The sequence below is a fragment of the Podarcis pityusensis genome (genome assembly GCF_964106645.2).
Source record: "Podarcis pityusensis genome assembly, chromosome: 13".
In the NCBI taxonomy this organism is placed as follows: domain Eukaryota; kingdom Metazoa; phylum Chordata; class Lepidosauria; order Squamata; family Lacertidae; genus Podarcis; species Podarcis pityusensis.
This window is the reverse complement of record NC_138038.1, coordinates 10,899,754-10,912,497: the sequence shown is the minus strand read 5'-3', so window position 1 is coordinate 10,912,497 and position 12,744 is coordinate 10,899,754. Positions and strand designations below refer to the sequence as shown.

General features: G+C 44.5%; 1 protein-coding gene across 2 annotated transcripts in view; it reads right to left on the bottom strand.

The window, feature by feature from the left end:
* Nucleotides 1-11,816: 11,816 nt before the first annotated feature.
* Nucleotides 11,817-12,744, bottom strand: part of DHX8 (DEAH-box helicase 8) — a 36,041-nt gene continuing 35,113 nt past the window's right edge. For both annotated transcript variants that reach the window (XM_080976530.1, XM_080976531.1), the window contains exon 23: nucleotides 11,817-12,679. In XM_080976530.1, the coding sequence (XP_080832656.1) occupies nucleotides 12,460-12,679 (220 nt within the window). In that variant the 3' untranslated portion in view covers nucleotides 11,817-12,459. The remainder of the gene's footprint in view (nucleotides 12,680-12,744) is intronic.

Sequence of the window (12,744 nt, the reverse complement as noted above, 5' to 3'; positions counted from 1 at the left end):
AAAAATAACCCTGCAACACCACCGTCAATTTATTTGTATGCCGCCATTCCATAGTTTAAACCCTGCTCAAGGAGGATTACAACTTGAAAAGATTGGCATAATAACAAAAGTAGCCATAATCAATATATAAAACACCTCAAAACGTACACAGGAAAATTGAACATTTCCTCATAAATCGCCATAGATTTAAAGAAATAAATATGCAGAAAATTAATACCAATAATGGCAACAACAAAACCAACAAAATTCCCTAAACGATACCCCAGCCCAACATGATAAACTTCAAAACTGAGTTATTATATATGTGTGTTTTAACAGCCATTACAGGGCACCACAGAACACCTGAACTCACCCATGGTCATAATAATGTTCAGTGAAAATGGAACAAAAGGGCTGGAGTTTTTTAAAAATATGTCTCTAGACACACATGACTAGACATAGACTAGGAAATACAGTCATACCTCGGGTTACAGACACTTCAGGTTGTGTTTTTTTGGGTTACGGACCGCCAAAACCCAGATGTACCGGAACGGGTTACTTCCAGGTTTCAGCGGTCGCGCATGCGCAGGAGCGCTAAATCGTGCTCTGCGCATGTGCGGAAGCACTGAATCACAACCCGTGCGTGCGGAAACGCGCCACTGCGGGTTGCAAACGCTGCAGGTTGGGAACGTGCATCCTTCATGGATCACATTCGCAACCTGAGCGTCCACTGTATGTCATTCCCCTTTCTGATTGAGGTCTATCACCCAGAAAAACACACGCACACACACACACACACACACACACACACACTTTTACAGGGAAATCATATCTTATTTTAAAGGGCCTCTTCTACTCTTGACTATGTAGCAGGGGAGATCATGACCTCACCACATTGGGCTACATGTGGATTCTCTTCCAGTACCGGCCCTACCATTAGACAGAATGAGGCAACCTCCTTGAGCACCAGGTGCGAGATTGCAGAGAGCAGTGGCAAGATGATGAGGGACAGAACTCTGCAAACCACCATATGAGCCATCTGACCTGCACCTTCTAAACTAAACTTGCTGCCCTCAGGTGCAGTGGAAGGCTGTGTCATGACTCCCATACTGAAGTGAGATTGAGCTGCCAGTCTGGTCAGCTTCTGTGCATGGAATGGGAAGGGGCGCTGTTCTTTGCCTCAGGCGGCAAAATGTAACGGGCCAGCTCTGTACAAGATTTAAACTACAGTGGAGGCCTTCTTGACATGGAAATCGGGGCCTAGATGCTAGCCAGTCACTTTGAGGGCTGATGCAGAATGTGGCATCTTCTTTGTTCCTGGCTGGTAATCTTCACAACCTGAGTTTCTACGAACCGCTTTGAGGGAGTTCATTTTATGAAGAAAGCAGGTAGATTAAAAAAAACCCCCAGAAACATAAAATCGCTACCCCTTACTACGTTGTTTTTCGGCAAAGCCACACATGTTTTTCGGCAAAGCCACACATGCAAGCCGTAGGCTGCTATCCTGGAGGTCATCCAAATACGAGCTACTGTGTGTTCAGCAAAGCAATATCAGCAAAATAATGCAGGAATGTCAGAAAAGCAATACAGTGGTACCTCAGGTTACATATGCTTCAGGTTACATACGCTTCAGGTTACAGACTCCGCTAACCCAGAAATAGTACCTCGGGTTAAGAACTTTGCTTCAGGATGAGAACAGAAATCGTGTGGCAGCAGCGCAACAGCAGGAGGCCCCATTAGCTAAAGTGGTGCTTCAGGTTAAGAACAGTTTCAGGTTAAGAACGGACCTCCGGAACGAATTAAGTACTTAACCCGAGGTACCACTGTACTATGGATTAACCAGGGCAGCGGTTCTCAAAAGTTCAACGGCATGTCCTATGCACAAAGCCCATTAAGCCTCATCTTAAGCCCCATTATTTTTTAATACTGAATTTAGGCCGCCCTGTGCTAATATGTTTGTATGTTTATTGTATTTTAGTGTTTTGTTGGAAGCCGCCCAGAGTGGCTGGGGAAACCCAGCCAGATGGGCGGGGTATAAATAATAAATTATTATTATTATTATTATTATTATTATTATTAGACGTTCCCTTCCCCAAGGAATGGGTGGATAGCACACATGAGGGAATTCTCAGGTGTGGAGAAGTCAGGAAAAGTTGAAGGATGATCCCCCTCAAAGAGTGTAAAATACTATTGTGTATGCACGCCTTAATTTTTAACCGGCTCCATTCTTCTACATTGGAGGTCGAGGAAGACGGAAGGGAGCCATAGAGAGGGGGTGAAGAGGGAGAGAAATGAAGAGGAAGGTGGTTGTGGTGGCCATGCTCCTGACTTTGGACCTCTCCAGACTGGCGCTTTATTCTGGGTGTATTCTGCAACATTTCTTTAAGAGTAAAGGTAAAGGGACCCCTGACCATTAGGTCCAGTCATGGCCGACTCTGGGGTTGCGGCGCTCATCTCACTTTATTGGCCAAGGGAGCCGGCGTACAGCTTCCGGGTCATGTGGCCAGCATGACTAAGCCGCTTCTGGCGAACCAGAACTACTTGCACTTTGACGTGCTTTCGAACTGCTAGGTTGACTGAGCAACGGGAGCTCACCCCGTGACGGGGATTTGAACTGCCGACCTTCTGATTAGCAAGTCCTAGACTCTGTGGTTTAACCCACAGCGCCACCCACGTCCCTTAAGAATAGTGTTGGATTTATTCCACTTTGTTCCCCGACGCTACCACGTCATTGCTTGTCCGGAAGGGCTACAGTGCAACAAAAGTGGGACAACCAACCCCTGCCTAAAGAACATTTGTCGTATGAAAAGTTATAGGATTTCACCAAGAAGTTACAGGTTGTGCGTTTTTTCGGAACGAAACAGTATGACTGCTCCCAAAACCTTTGCAGTACAGAAAGCAGGACCACGCATGCCGACCGTGAAAGCGTCATGAACACAAATAATCACAAATGAGCAAAAGAAAGGGGTGTGGGTGTTTGGTGGGGCCCTTAGGAAGGTATGATACCTACCCACCCACCAGGCCAGACAATCACATCAGCACTACGAGGGCGTGGGTCAGTGCTGGATTTACGTATAAGCTAAACAAGCTATAGCTTAGGGCCCCACTCTCTTGGGGGGCCCAAAAAGTTTAAAGGGGAAAACAACTGGATGTACATTTCCAAAATATAAGATAAAAAACAACAAATAAAATAAAACCTACATACAGCAACAGTGTTTTGTGTTGTGTAGGCTCCTATGATGTAAGTAACGGGCCCCTCCTGCTCCCTAAAATATCACTGGTTTGCTCATTTCTATATATAGGGTGCCTACATTCTGCATGGACCAGTTGCATGGCAATATGTAGCAAGCAGCTGCAGACTGCAGTGAAGCACAGTTGAATGTAGGTCAAGCTGTGGTAAAGGTAAAGGGACCCCTGACCATTAGGTCCAGTCATGGCCGACTCTGGGGTTGCGGGGCTCATCTCGCTTTATTGGCCGAGGGAGCTGGCGTACAGCTGGTCATGTGGCCAGCATGACTAAGCCCCTTCTGGCAAACCAGAGCAGCGCACGGAAACGCTGTTTACCTTCCCGCCGGAGTGGTACCTATTTATCTACTTGCACTTTGATGTGCTTTCGAACTGCTAGGTTGGCAGGAGCAGGGACCAAGCAACGGGAGCTCACCCCGTCGTGTGGATTTGAACTGCCAACCTTCTGGTCGGTAAGTCCTAGGCTCTGTGGTTTAACCCACAGCGCCACCCGCGTCCCTTCAAGCTGTTGTACCTGTTATCTAATATTAAAGAGTGCTTGTACACTGATGATCAGGCAGCATAGACTAAGGGTATGAGTCTTATGCCTACTGATGGATTTCATGTAATACATAATTTACTTATTTTGATCCCATTATGGCTTTAGATACCTATTAGGACCATAAATGACCATATAGCATATATTCAGCACACACAAAAAAATAGCGACAATTTCTTGTTGACAAAGGACAGCTGGACATATATAAAGGACCCCATTACCTTCAGGAGCTTAGGGCAGGCATCCCCAAACTCGGCCCTCCAGATGTTTTGGAACTACAATTCCCATCATCCCTGACCACTGGTCGTGTTAGCTTGGGATGATGGGAGTTGTAGTCCCAAAACATCTGGAGGGCCGAGTTTGTGCCTGGCCTAGGGCCTCATCAAACCTAAATCTGGCCCTGGTGTGTGTGGGTCATCGATCCCCACATTCCCCTAGCATTGAACAGGTACTGCAAACACTTAAAGGAGCAGTAGTAAGGACCACTAACTCCAAGCATCGCCATCTTTTTTTAAAAAAAATAAGATATTTATTGAGAATTTAAAATTACAGAGAAAAAAAGAAAGAGAAAAAAGGTAGACAAAAAGAGAAACCAAACAATACAAGTCAATAAAAAGAAAAAAGGGGGGGAAAGCAAAAGCAAAACACACAATACATCAAAACCAAAAACAAAAATAAACAAAAAATTTAAAAACAAATCCAATATTCCCAAATCTTTATCTTTAACTTGTTTCCTCGACCTCCTCACACCTCCCTTTTTTGTATTCTAGTTATTAATTATCTCAGCAAATCCTTTCCATCTTTCACTACCTTAATTTAATTTGACCTTATCTTACCATAAAAAGCCCTAAAGCTTAAAACTTAAAACTAATTTATACATAATTCCTTTTAACATTTCTACTAAAGCCAAATAGTTTCATTCCAACATTTTTCTAATACTCATTAATTTTACAATGATTTTCTAAATGATTTTTTAAAAACTTTCTTCCAATCTTCATCCGTCGTCTCTTCTTCCTGGTCTCGGGTTTTATCAGTCCTTTCTATCCCTTCCATCTAGTCCATCAACCTGGTGACCTTCTATCCGAGGCTCTTAAGTCTTTTCCATGTCCCTTCCGCAGGTCTTCTTCATGTTTATACCTGCACTTTACTTTATCTTCTGCATCGCCATCTTTTATCCTTCCTCCTATAATAGGCTCATGTAACCCGCACACACCAGCACCACAGCAAAGCTTGTTGTGGGTCACACTTTTATGTCGTGTTAGCAATGTCTCGTTTCGCTTCCTCTTTTTTACGGGCCATTTTCCCCCCAGTGCCCCTCACCCAGTTCTTGCCATGTCTATGGCCGCCTGCCAGAGTTCTCAGTGGTTCATTTGTATATTTTGCCACAGCACCCACACAAACAGATCGCTGTAGAAAGTTGCGTATGAGTTGTTGTTGTTGTTGTTATATATTTATTTATACCCTGCCTTTTCCCCTGATGGGATTCAAGGCGGCTTACAGATACAAACAAGAATCACTAACAACCAATAAGGTTACCAGATTTTTTTCAATGAATCCGGGGACACTTTTCAACTTCAATGGATTTTGTATGGGGACTGATTTGTAAATCCGGGGACTGTCCCTGGGAAACTGGGATATCTGGTAACCCTACCTTGATATAATTAAGAGTATAGGCATATATAAAACCTGTTTGAAACATACAAATAATTACAATAAAAAAAGCACAGCACCAGCCCTTTCATTAAAAGCAGTTACTTCCCAGAAGCCGCAGCACAAGGAAGGAGCCAGTCTAGCTTCTCCAGGGAGGAAGTTCCAGAATCTGGGAGCAGTCACTGAGAAGGCCCTTTTCTTTTGCTTTTTTTAAAAAAAGCTCTCTTTTTTTTTGGAAAAGTCAGGCCCGTTCAGTAATGAAGTGTCAGAAGAGGCTGAATCCTGTCACTAACTACACAACAGAAACAGCTTTTGCAAGTTAAGAAGAAAGTGGAATACAGTGGTACCTCAGGTTAAGAACTTAATTCGTTCTTGTGGTCCGTTCTTACCCTGAAACTGTTCTTAACCTGAGGTACCACTTTAGCTAATGGGGCCTCCCGCTGCCACCGTGCTGCCGCCGCACAATTTCTGTTCTCCTCCTGAAATAAAGTTCTTAACCCAAGGCACTATTTCTGGGTTAGCGGAGTCTGTAACCTGAAGCGTCTGTAACCTGAGGTACCACTGTAGCTGCTCAAGCCTTCAGCGAAGTAAAGAAGAAAGCCACTGTAAATGTGACAATCTTGGGGCAACTATTAGAGACTGCGATTCCACGTCACAACACAATGCAGCAATCCAGGACAGATTGATTTCCAGTCCACTGTAATGTGGATTAGGTACTTGGAACTGATTCCGAGAACTGTACACAGTTTACTTACAAAATCTGAAGTTTACCAAGTGATGACTTCATTTTGTTCAGCGGGGGAATCAAACTGATGAATTCCTAACATTAGCACCACTCCCTGAAGAACTCACAGCTTAGTATAGTAAGGAGATGGAAGCTTTTACAGACCATTTCACAGGAAATAAAAATGTGATCTGAGCGGGCTAAATTTAATGTCTGCTGTCAAGGGTCCTTGCAAACTGTAGGCAGTTTTATCATTTATTTACACACACATGAATAATCCCGCATGTTATTCTCATATCAGATTTTAATTGTGGGCCATCTTGAACTAATCTTAATGATGACAAGTTGTCACAACAACTGGATCCTGTGTTAGTTTTCCAAAAGACCATTACACAAGTTGAGCAGCAGCAAGAATAATAACCTTTAAATTAGTCTTCAACCTCATCAGGACACCACAGATTTATGAATTACAGAGCAAGCCTCTACATGCTTACTCTGAAGTAAAGCCCCACTGAGTTAAAATGGTCTTTGTCTCTTGTAGGTGTTTATAGGACCAGTTTTTCATGGTCAACATATTGGAGACATTAGGAAACTTTACAAAACTAAAAACTTAACATAGGCAGATGAACACACATTGGTTAGTACAATGAGTGGCTTCCACATAATTAATCTAAACAAAATAGACATAATAAAGGTTACTGGGGGGAGGGTGCAGTAAAAATCCCAACGTTTGCCTGCTCAGCCAGAAAAGTAATATTCCAAAGTTGCAGAAAATGGCCACATTCTGTGTTGACAGAGCATGTTGTCCTCCTTGGACCCTTTGTGGGAGTCTTCCTCTCATTATTTTTTTCCCCTATATACAGTGGTAACTTGGTTCTCAAACGCCTTGGTTCTCAAACGCCAAAAACCCAGAAGTGAATGTTCCGATTTCCGAACGTTTTTCAGAAGCCAAACGTCCGATGTGGCTGTCAGCTATTGTTTCCAGGGCACCTTCACCAACCAGAAGCTGCGCCTTGGTTTTCGAACATTTCGGAAGTCAAATGGACTTCTCGAACGGATTAAGTTTGGTGTTCTTGTTTTTGCTATTTATTTTGCGTTTTTGTTTTTGAGGCTTTTTTGGTTAATCTGTTTTTGTGACTGTGTGGAACCCAGTTCAGCTACTGATTGATTGATTGATTGTGTGACTGCGGAAATGGATAAAAGTCTGCCATCCAAACAATGACTATCATCAGTGCAGGTAAGGAAAAAAAAATAACTTTAATTTTTATCATCTTCCATACGGTCTTACTCATTTTACAGTACAGTACATTGATTATTACTTTCATTTCATGGATCCAAAGTTTTGTTAATTATTCACATTCTATGGGGGAAATTCTGAGTTTTTGCTGAAACAGCTACTATTATTCCTCTTGGTCGTGACCTGTCTAAATATTTCTCAAAGCTGGAAAGATGCTTTGACCTTTGCTTGAGATGCGTGGTACAAGAAAGCCTTGCTTCTCATCACCCAGGAAAATCCCACACATGATCTTAGGGCTACCAGGGGCAAAGCATCCTCAGATGATTTTGCTGCAGTGCGCTGACCTTCATATGACCTACATGAACAAACACATGATAAACTGCTTAGTCCTGCCAAGTATGACTTCATTTTGGAAGAACTACTGAGTTGCATTCTTGTTTGGGCCCCTTCGGTGCTCCTCAACTGTACGTCTGTTCGTATTGTTTCCCACTTGTGACTTGTGCTATAATAGATATGTTGTTGTTGTTCTTTAGTCGTTTAGTCATGTCCGACTCTTTGTGACCCCATGGACCAGAGCACACCAGGCACTCCTGTCTTCCACTGCCTCCCGCAGTTTGGTCAAACTCATGCTGGTAGCTTCGAGAACACCATCCAACCATCTCGTCCTCTGTCGTCCCCTTCTCCTTGTGCCCTCCATCTTTCCCAACATCAGGGTCTTTTCCAGGGAGTCTTCTCTTCTCATGATGTGGCTAAAGTTTTGGAACCTCAGCTTCAGGATCTGTCCTTTCAGTGAGCACTCAGGGATGATTTCCTTAAGAATGGAGGTGTTTGATCTTCTTGCAGTCCATGGGACTCTCAAGAGTCTCCTCCAGCACCATAATTCAAAAGCATCAATTCTTCGGCGATCAGCCTTCTTTATGGTCCAGCTCTCACTTCCATACATCACTACTGGGAAAACCATAGCTTTAACAATACGGACCTTTGTCGGCAAATAGAACCATAGAATTGTAAAGTTGGAAGGGACCAAGAGAGTCATCTAGCCCAACCCTCTTGCATTGCAGGAATCTCAACGTGCGGCCCCTCCCATCCGATTTGTAACCATACCAGACCCTGCTTAGCTTTGCAAATGTGCCTGCAGCTTTACTGCTGCGCCACTAATATAGTTTTAGATGTCGCATTTTCTCTGTTCTGGAGGCCCGCTTCGGTTGGTTTCTTCTCTATATTCATACCCTTGTTTACGTAAATAAACATTATGAAATAAAAGATGATTGCTGAGTTGTCTCACCTTGAGATCCTATGGGAATCTTCAACATAGAGACTATTTCTGCAATTCAGCAGCACAGATGCTTTAGCTGGGATTCCAGCATTGGACTAGAAATCAGTGGTATCCAAACTTTTTTTCAAAGCGGCCCTTCACTTCAAAGTGATGAAGTGAAGGGCCGTGAGGGCCAACCAAAGTTGCTGAGCTTTTTTTAGGATTGAAATTGTTGAGCTTTCTTTTAGGATTTTACCCCCAAAGTTGTTAAGCTTTTTTTAGGATTGCAGTTCTTGATTGAAGTTGTTTTGAGTTTTTTGGGGATTTTACCCCACAAAATAAGCTGCCACAGGGGCCGGATTAAAAAAAAGGACCCAAAACAGACTTTGGACATGCCTGGACATGCCTGGACTAGATGATGCTTGGGGTCTACAATTCTATGATAATCATGGAAATCTGGGAGAAATTTAAGAGAATGCTTAAACACCCCCCCACCCCGGTTTATTAACTTAATTTAAAATAGCATTACAAGTGTAAAAAGCACAAGGTAGCAAGGCTCACACTTAGAAAGAATGAAGAGGCCTTTGTATTCCAAGCACAAATCCTATCATAGCCTGTTGTTGGTTCCCAGTGGTTCATTTCCACAGAATCCTCTGTTCTACTTCAAGGCGGTACGAAGATCACTTTAGTAACTCCGGGAATGTCAATTTCTTGCCCACCGAAGGCCTTCAAGGTCACTTTTCTCTCCTCGGTGTCGTTTTTAAAGAAAGCTCTACTTATAAACAGGAGATTCCTTCTCGTCCTGCTCTCAAAAAGTCATACAAGTTTATTCTTTTAAATTAATTTAAACCAGATGTGTTCACTGCTTGGAACTGGAGCAAGGAATGTCAAGCTGCTGCTGGTTGTCATATATCGAGCTCTTTGGAATTATGAAGAATGGTTAGGCAAAGTCCTTTCCCTTGATCGCTCTCCGCATCGCAGCGGGAGGGAAGCCGACGGAACACAGAGGCATTTCTCTCGCTTACAAAAGGATTTTTTTCCAGCAGTTTGATTGCAGACACGAGGAGGGGGCATACAGGGCGACATTGCGTTCCTCTTTTCTCCTTATCCTCTTTACAACTGCTTGTATCAAAACAAGTGCAAACCCTACTGTAGTATAATCAATGCTTGCACGAACTACATTAGGATGGATCTGTGGAGGAAGCTGGTCCCCTCTCAGTGCGCATTGGACATCTCTGGATTGAGGTGGTGGCAGGGGGAGGAATAGAAGAGTGTGCAAGATGTCTGTGTCTCTGTTAACAATATTAGTAGTAGTGTTTATCCCCTAGAAGTGAGCAGGCAGACTATCAGAGTGTGTGTGTATGGATAAAAAAGTCGTGTGCCACCCCCAGCCTCTGCAAGATTCCCAGCGGTTCCAGACACTCACCCAGTGTCTGTGTTCTTTTAGAGCATGGGTGGGTTAAGAATTTTGCTTCAGGATGAGAACAGAAATTGTGCTCCAGTGGCGCAGCAGCAGCAGGAGGCCCCATTAGCTAAAGTGGTGCTTCAGGTTAAGAACAGTTTCAGGTTAAGAACGGACCTCCGGAACGAATTAAGTACTTAACCCGAGGTACCACTGTATATATATATATATATATATATATATATATATATATATATATATATTAAAGCAAGAAGATCAAGGGACGAACCTGGATAGCTCAGTTCTTTAGAGCTTGGGTAGGCAGACTAAGGCCCGGGGGCCGGATCCGGCCCAATCGCCTTCTAAATTCAGCCCATGGACGGTCTGGGAATCGGTGTGTTTTTACATGAGTAGAATGTGTGCTTTTATTTAAAATGCACTTCTGGGTTATTTGTGGGGCCTGCCTGGTGTTTTTACATGAGTAGAATGTGTGCTTTTATTTAAAATGCATCTCTGGGTTATTTGTGGGGCATAGGAATTCGTTCATCCCCCCCCCAATATAGTCTGGCCCCTCACAAGGTCTGAGGGCCAGTGGACCGGCCCCCTGCTGAAAAAGCTTGCTGACCCCTGCTTTAGAGAATTGAGACACAGCGGAGATGGTCTTGCTTTAAGAAATATGGTTTATTCACCTATTTACACCTGCATGGAGGGAGTCCAGATCGTACAGCATGGTCAAGAGGGGCTTGTACCCCACAGCAGTGCAGCCAGCCTTCAGCCAGCCTGCCCAAGATGGATCCCAGTCTTTCTTTCTTTCTCCTCCTCCTCTTCAGAACACCCTGCTAAAAACACTCTGTTCCTGTCACTTCACACCCTGGCTACCTTCCAAACCCCGTGTCTCTGTTCACACCACCACAGCAAAGACGAGAAGTGGGTCTTGAAGTCTGGGCAGCCCAGGACCTCCAAACACACTGCCCAGGCTTGCGTCCAGTTCACTTCGGTGCTGAATATCCAAGCGATTTGATTTCACACTCCATCATCTCTCAAGACGGAAGGATGACAACCACAATACAGTGGTACCTTGGGTTACATACGCTTCAGGTTACATACACTTCAGGTTACAGACTCCACTAACCCAGAAATAGTACCTCGGGTTAAGAACTTTGCTTCAGGATGAGAACAGAAATCGTGCTCCGGCGGCGCGGCGGCAGCGGGAGGCCCCATTAGCTAAAGTGGTACTTCAGGTTAAGAACAGTTTCAGGTTAAGAACAGACCTCTGGAATGAATTAAGTACTTAACCCGAGGTACCACTGTACATGTGTGTGTACACAAACCAGCTTCCAGACAGAGAGAAAAAATGTGAAGACAACTTTTCATTTAAAGAGTCCTCCTTGTACCACAGACACCTGGGACATAAAGGAAGATCACACAACCTCTCTTAGCCCTCTCAGCAGGCAAGCAGAAAGTTGCCAGCAATTGTAATGAAGGGGTGCTGTGAAGAGTCATAGAGCCATCAAGGAGGCATTGTGCTCTCTTCTCCACTCCCTCAACTACATCTGAATCTCTACTGCATCTCCTAAAACAGGTGGCTTTGCTGGGACTACAACTCCCATAATCCCCAACCACTGGCCTGAGAGATGGAGGGAGGTTGAAAATAGCTCCTGAAGGACTACAGGTTAGTCACCCCTCCCTGGTACTGCAAAGGCACATCCAACCTTGAGGACAGAGGACATTTTTCACCAAACGCAAATAAGATCGTACAGAAAAAGACAGACAAAAACTCTGATCTAGACAACACGGCCTCCAGCTTTTTTTTATTTTCTTCAAATTTAAAAACTGCTTGGCAATATTACTGACGAAACACAGGAGTGTTGCTTCAGGTGTCAGTGAATCCTTGGGGGAAAAAGAGAACAGCTTTTTGTACACTGTTTGGGCTCTGACAGGAAGTGGGCAAGCAACATGGCAGCACAGCTCAAGACCACATTCAAGAAAGGCCACCAGTGTAGGGGGTCTGGGTATTTGTCTTGTTTCCTCCAAGAGCAGTCTTTTCAAATGTGCTTCCAGAGGGTTGCTTTGAAGAAAAAATACGGTAGTTCTAAAGGGAAAAGGTCACACGAGAGCTTTGTGTTCCCCTTTCGGTTCCCGTTTGGGGCAGCGGAGAAAGGAGGCCTTTCGGTAACAGAGGGGAATTCGAAACCGCACGCCAACTTTTGACCCTTGCACAGTGCAGGAACGGCAACAAAAGAAAATATCCCGTGAAGAAAGGTGTCTCTGAGGCCAGCCATGGTGGAGGCAGTGCCTTTAAGAGCTGGCACTGCACCACTACACCTTTTGGTCTTGAAACGTACATAGCAAGTTGTCCAGATATGCCCAAGGCTGGACCGCGTGATGGTGCTGTGTCCAGCCACCGTTCTTGGCAGACGAGGAGGGCTCACCGGCGCCTGAAGGCTCGCGATATTCTCCAGGCGTTGGGCTCTTCGTAGCGGTTGTAAAGGGGCTCCAGACGCTGCTGTTTCTTCTGCTTGCTCAGTTTTGTGGGGTCAGAGACCTTGAAGAAGGCAGGGGCGAACTCCACCAGCCAGCGGGGATCGATGGTGGTGACTTCCCGCATATACTCTTTAGTGGTGAGCACCAGCTCATGATATACAACCCTGCAGGACGAGAAAGGGGGACGGGTGAATTAGGACATCCCTCTCTCCCCAGAATGCGGCTCACT